The sequence below is a fragment of the Leucopleurus acutus genome, assembly GCF_964270905.1.
Source record: "Leucopleurus acutus genome assembly, chromosome: 20".
Taxonomy (NCBI): Eukaryota; Metazoa; Chordata; class Mammalia; order Artiodactyla; family Delphinidae; genus Leucopleurus; species Leucopleurus acutus.
Window position 1 is genome coordinate 29,809,026 of NC_139162.1, and position 6,459 is coordinate 29,815,484.

At 61.8% G+C, this 6,459-nt stretch overlaps 1 protein-coding gene across 2 annotated transcripts; it reads right to left on the reverse strand.

Moving 5' to 3' along the window:
• Window positions 1–230: 230 nt before the first annotated feature.
• On the reverse strand, window positions 231–3,414 carry IRX5 (iroquois homeobox 5; the record flags this gene model as incomplete). 2 transcript variants are annotated; one of them, XM_082862400.1, is made up of 3 exons in its annotated part: window positions 231–1,535; window positions 1,699–2,104; window positions 3,166–3,414. In XM_082862400.1, the coding sequence occupies 3 exons, from the start codon at window positions 3,412–3,414 to the stop codon at window positions 742–744; spliced, it is 1,449 nt and encodes a 482-aa protein (XP_082718526.1). In that variant the 3' UTR covers window positions 231–741. The 2 variants fall into 2 exon arrangements, with proteins under 2 accessions (XP_082718526.1, XP_082718525.1); XM_082862399.1 differs by having other exon boundaries at window positions 231–1,538.
• Between the last annotated feature and the right edge of the window lie 3,045 nt (window positions 3,415–6,459).

Here is a 6,459-nt window from a genome sequence, read left to right on the forward strand (position 1 = left end):
CAGTGATCCAAATCTGCATTCCGGGCAGGGCCAGGTTCCCCGGGGCTCGAAGCCTAATTACAGTTTCCCGCTGGCACACTAGGTTCGGTGGAACCTTTCATTCCCCACTTCGAAAAAAAGTTGCAGTTTGCACCTTTTGTCCAGGGCGATGGACAGTTTACTGTGGCTTCTAAAAAGTAATGAGTGGCTCTGATTATGTTAAAATCTCTTTTAATTAAATATTTTGCATTTTACAAAGGCGGCTGCAGTTTCTTTTACTTTTTAAATCTAAGAGTATAACCTGTTCCCTTTCTGTAATAATACTTCAGCTCATACCCAGAAAAATCAATAGGTGTAAAAAATTAAATTAAACTTGTATTTTTAAACTATGAAACAGTTCTGGGGGAAACACAAATGTATATATTTATATTACAAAAAAAACATTAAATGCCTGTACAGGTGTCTTAATTTCATAATTTACTTCAAAGATATTGAGTTATCAATTTAAATACAAAAATGCTACATTAAATATACAGAATAAGATTTAATACAAATCCTTTTTTAAATTTTTCTTTTCAGTTGGTTAAGACATTTTTGTTTGTGTGTGGAGATGTTTACATTTTTATGTCATCCATCTCCAGGAACTATAAACTTTTTAGTAGAAGGGGTAGTTTTGTTTTTCTCTCATGTTGATGGAAAAATAACTGCCAAGGCCATTTTTTTTTAATAAATTAGGAAAGTCCAGGACCGACGCAGCCCGCGTTAAATGTCGGACATACCTTTCTTCAATTCATAGGGAGAGTCTTTGCACAGGTCTAGCTGGGACTGGCTCCGCAACATTTTCGGGTCTTTAGCCAAAGCGTCCGCTCGGTTCAACACGGTCTGGTTTAATCCATTGAAATGCGAGCTCGGACCCGTTGTAGGGCCTGGCCCGGGCCCCGGGTGGCCGTGAAGGTGTCCGAAGGAGCCATAGTTCGTGTAGCCAGGATAGAAGGGCGCCGTGTAGTAGAGAGGCCGGGACAGCACTGTCCCGCCTGGAAAGGGACACTGAGCCGAGGGCGAGCGCGATGGCGCCGGTGCTGGTGACGCGCGGCTGCCTCCTAGGGCTTGCCCGGCTACGGGCCCGGGGCACGGTGGGCACGGAGAGCCCTCGCTCCCGCCGCCCCCGTCCTTGACCTTGTCCGAGGATGTGGCGATCTCCGCCAGAGACCACAGTTTGGGCTTGGCGAGCACCGCCTGAGGCGGTGGCGGTGGCGGCGAGTGTATGACCGAGGGCCCTCCGGGACCGGGGGGCAGCTCTCCCGCGGCTGGGTGTGGGCCCGGAGCCGGCGCGCCCGAGGAGTAGTGAGGGGCCGGGTCTTCGGCCAGCCGAGCTGCCGCAGGCCCGGCCGGGGAGGGCCCGCCGGCGCGGGGGGGCCCGGGCAGCGCGTCGAGGCGGCCCTCGGATGGCGGCTCTTTAAAATCCGAGTCGCTGAGGCTACCCTCGGTCTCTTTGCCGGCGGGGGTGGGCGGCCCCTGCAGCCGTTCAAAGCCTGAAGCCGCCTTCTGCTCTGCTCCTCCTGCGGGCGAAACCCAGGCGGTCAGAGGCGCGGAGGCCGCGCGGCGGGGCCCAGGTCCCCGCCCGCAAAGGCAAAGACCCCTGCCCTCAACCTCCAGGCCCTGTGCGCCCCCTCTCCAGTCCCCCTTTTGCTTAACGCACCCTTTCCCGCGTCCACCAACCTGCATCGGGGCCCTCGGGGTCGCCCTTGTCCTCGGGCTTCTGGGGCTCATCCTCGTCGTTCTTCTCCAGATCAATGTTCTCTTCCTCCTCCTCGTCCTCGCTGCGGTTCCGCGGCGTCCACGTCATCTTGTTCTCCTTCTTGAGGCGCCGGCGCGCATTGGCGAACCAGGTGGACACCTGGGTGAGGGTCATCTTGGTGATGATGGCCAGCATGATCTTCTCGCCCTTGGTGGGGTAGGGGTTCTTGCGGTGCTCGTTGAGCCAGGCCTTCAGTGTAGCAGTGGCATCTCGCGTGGCGTTCTTCCGGTACGCGGGGTCCCCGTAGGGGTACGAGCCCAGGGGTGCTGCGTACGGGTGGTACCCCAAGGAGCCTGCCATGCCGGGTGTATGGTCGTAGGGAGAGCCCTGCAGGGAAGGGGCAGAGAGAAAGTGAGAGTGGGCCGTGGTCCCCAGTGCCACCTGGGCGACTGAAAGACTCTTTCCCTGCGCCCAGGGGTCTTCGGGCTGCGAGGCCCGCACTCAGGCTTCCCCTGGGGTAGGGCTGGAGAGCTCAGACCCTGGGGCAACGCCTCCTCCTCCTCATAAGGAAGCGGGGGCGCCAACTCCTGAGTCCTTGGGGGCGCTTGGAGCTGTCCTGGCTTCCCTGGCCCCTGGGAGGCCCGGGAACGTCCTCCCTCAGTGCGCAGATCCGGCCACGGCGGCCGGGCCCTCTACCCAGAGAGAGGCCTGGGCAGCGGCGGCGACTCTGCGCTCCGCAACCGAGTGGTTGCGCGTTGGGAGCAAGGGTGGTGAGCAGAGGAAATCAAGGACTTTTTTCCCCCACAGAGAAAGGCAAACGAAAAGCTAAGCCTTGCCTCGGCACTCCCACCCCTCCAAAAGTGTTACCCGAAACCGAAGCCAAGGCGCTTTTCCAGAAAGTGCACCCGGCCGAAAAATCCCGGATGCACCGCAGCTCGCCCGACTTTTCAGAAATTTAATACCTCCAAATCGGATTGCAAAGATAGGATTACGGATTTGCAACATTTTGGAGGACTAATTAAAGGCGAGGCCAAACACATTTACACAGACTTAGCACGCTTCTGTTCAGATTTCGGGTCTATTTCTTTTGAACTACTTTCTCCAAATGGCAAAACCAAAAAAGAAAGAAAGAAAGAAAGAAAGTAAAATGTGCAGGGCGGCCTGGAGCTCACGTTTGAACCAAATGCTGCTCTTTAATCGCAGCGACCTCTCCCCAAAAAACCCTTTCGCCAACTCAGCGATCCGAGCAAGACGCGGCTCTTCTCTCCGAGCAACTCCTGAGCCCGAGGCCCGGGCGAAGCCGAGGGAGACAATCGCCCAAGTTTGCAGGGTCCGCGAGGCTTGGCAGGGGCGGCCCGCGGTGGAGCCGAGGCCCGTGTCCCCCGCAGCCCCCGATCGCCTCAAGCTGCCGCAGCTGCCCTCGCCCGCCCCGGCTCCAGCTCACTCACCACGTACGAAGAGAAGGCGGCGGCTGCCGCCGCCGCGGGGTCGGCGCCGTACTGGAGGTGCGAGTTGTAGCCCGGCGAGGGCGCCGTGAAGGCGGTGGAGCCGGCGTAGGGCGAGAACGCGGAGCCCGACGACGAGCGCCCGAGCTCATCCGTGCGGGGCCCCGAGATGACGCTGGTGCTGTACGCCGGGCACGAGTAGAGCGCCAGCGAGGCGGACGGCTGGTACAAGTAGCCCTGCGGGTAGGACATGGCCACGCACGGGCATGGGGCGCTCCGCGCCGCGGCCGCCAACGAGCCGGGCGGTGCCCTGAGAGGGCGTGCGGGCGGGCACCTGGCCTCCGGCTGCCCCGGGCCGCCGCTCCTCGGGCCCCGGCTCCCGGGCTCCGGCCCGCGGCGCCTCCTCGCTGGCTTCCCGCGCGCCTCCGGCTGCGGCCGCCGAGCCCGCTCCTCTGCGCGCCTCGCTCGCCCCGGCAGGGTTTCCCCCCCCCCTCCCTTGCTGCTTTCTCTTTTTCCCCCTCGCTCTTTGCACTGGGGGGCTCTGCTTTTGGCTTCGCAAAGGTCCTGCCAAGATGCTAAGTTGGAAATTGAGGATTCTGACGCCTTGTGCGCGCCTGAAGCTCCTCCTTCGCGGGGTGTAGTCGGTGGGAGGACTGGCAGGAGCCTCTGGGCGGCCGCAGCCAACCCGGCCGCCAGGCGCGCCTCGCCCTCTCCCTCTTCCTCCCCGGCTCCCTCTCCCGCTCGCTGGCGCTCCCCTCGCCCCTCCCTAGCGCCCGCCTCTCCTCCGCGGCACTCCTCTCCCCCCTCCTCTTATTTCCCCCCCTCCCCTCCTAGGTCTCTCCCTCTCTCTCTCTCAGACTCTTGAGCGCCGGCCCCAGGATGACAAACACATCCCAGGCGCGCCGATCTCTTCCAACTTTCCTCCCCTGCTAAGTCGGGGTGGAGCGGCGGTTCCGACACAAGGCGGGCCCTGATGGCCGGTCCCGCCGCTTCGACGCACAAAGGGAACGAGGCCGCGGACCGCGCGCCAGCGAAAGCTCTGCTTTCTGTACGCCGCAGTAAATCGCGGAGTTAGCGGATTTCTCGTTCGCCAGAAGGCTGAGCTCCAAGGCAGATCGCCGCCCACGCGCCCCTGGCTTCTCCCCCAAGCTAGGGGACCCGAGAGCGAGTTGGATACCCGGAATGAAGGCCCCCGAGAGAACCGGATGGATGCCAGCGTCCAGGGCGCAGGGAGTCCGGGGTGACCGTCCCTCTCCGCCAGCAGCAGCAGGTGGGCGAGAGACAGGCCTTGGACATCTGCACGTCTCCGGCCCGGCCTCCCTTCCACCAACTCTCCGCCAGACGGCGAGGGAGGAGGCACTGGGGACCCAGTACTACGGGGGTAGCCTTTCTCTAGAGAGGTAGTGGGCAAGAGCTGCCAGACGGAGAAGCAGCTACACCGGAGTAGGTCGTCGGACTCCACTACACCTCCTCCCGCAATGCCTGGCTGCCTCTTTCTCGGGGCTCTGCATTATCCGCAGCTCGTCCCGCCAGGCCGGTGGTGGTGGAGAGTGCGGGTCCTCTTCCCCTTCGCACCCACTCTCGCATCCGCCCACGCTCCACTGCTAACATTGCGGAGCAGTAACCAACCCAACCATTTGTTCAGCGAGGCGCTGGCAAGGCAAACACACACAACCGAGTCACAGGCCGAGCCCTTGCCCACGAAGGCCACACATTTAGAATACAAAACAGACCCTTTGCCTGTCTCTCCACACCGCGCCGCCACAAGCCACAGAAGCACTCGAACTGTGGGACAGACAGGGGCGCTGGTGAACCAGGACAGGGGCTGGCACAATGTTGGGCACTCCGCTGGGGCCCAGTAGATCGGGGACTTTGTGGCCTTTTATAATGAGGTCACACGGAAGCCGAAGTATGCCTATACACAGAGTTTCCCTCATTGACTCTGACGGGAGAGATACACTTTTACTTCCTGAGCTCCAACCCCTGCACACAAACCCACTCTCCACAACGGCACACTCTCCGCAGCGCGACTTCACGCACGCGCGCTGACTCCTCCCCTCCGTCAGTTCCCTCCAGGCTCCGCCCCTCAGGCGGACGTCCTCCTACAACCGCTCTAGCCTCCCGGCCCCATCCCTCCCTGCTTTCACCTCTAATTGGACGCTGGCCTCTATTGGCTCCGCCCTTCGGCGACGTGAGCCCGCTTTCCTCCGAGTAACGGCGCCGAGAGGGCGGGGCTGGGCGGGGCGACGGCGCGCTATTGTCATGGAGACGGGAAGCCGGCGGCGGCGGTGGCGGGAACAGCCAGGCTGAGGTGGCAGCAAGCCGGCCGAGACTGAGGCGAGGCTGAGCGGCCTGGCGTGCGGAGCCGGCCAGTGGTGGCCTCTCAGGCAGCCAAGGGGCAATGTCTTCTGGGGCTCGGACAACGCCCGGGTGGTCGCGGGGAGTGCCCCGAAGCGTCCCCGCCCTGCTCGCATCGCTCCCGCCTCTCGCTGCCCCTCAGCTCCCCAGCGCCCGCCCCCCGGCTCCGCCCGCCGCCGGCTCCGCCCGCCGCCGCCGCCGCCGCCGCCGCCGCCGCCGCCGCAGCAGCAGCCCTTCGCGCTAAAGGTCTGTAGCGGCCCGCGCGCGCCGCCAGCCGGGGGCTCGCGCCAGCCACGAGGGAGCGTCCGCGGCTCGCGCGCCCGCGCCGTGGAGGAGAGGTGAGCCCCGGGTCCTCCATGCCACCGCGCACCCGCCCCGTTGCGGCCGGGCTTCCTGCCTCTCGAGCCGCGTCCGCATCCCCTCGTGGACCGGACGGACGCGACGGTGCCCCGCGAGGCTCCGTGGGCATGGGCCGCGTGAAAGTTGGGCGGGCTTCTCCTGGTGTGACGGTCCCCGGGCGGGCGGGCGTGGGCGTGTCCCCTCCATCCACGCGCGGCGGCTTCACCCTCTCGGCTCTCGTCCGAGATTTCTGAAATGCTGATTTCTGAAATGGAGCCGTGGAGGTTTGTGCCACCGAAAATCTGAGTCTGTCCACACAGACATTCTCATTACATCATCATGTAACTCTGGGCAGCTAAGCAACCCCCCCCCCCACACACACTATACTTACCAAACCCCCCTCCCCCCCCACTTCGTTTCTTTCTACTGTCTTCTTTTTGGTGCACGGACTGTAGAGAATCCTGCAAGATATTGAGGCATTTAGAATTTATGGAGTTTATGGTTCTGTTGCTGTGGTTGTCACCTCCGCTCTACGTCAAATTTGAGACTCATTTCTTAAGGATGTCTCTATTTTCTGGTTTGTTTGCACATTGATGGCTC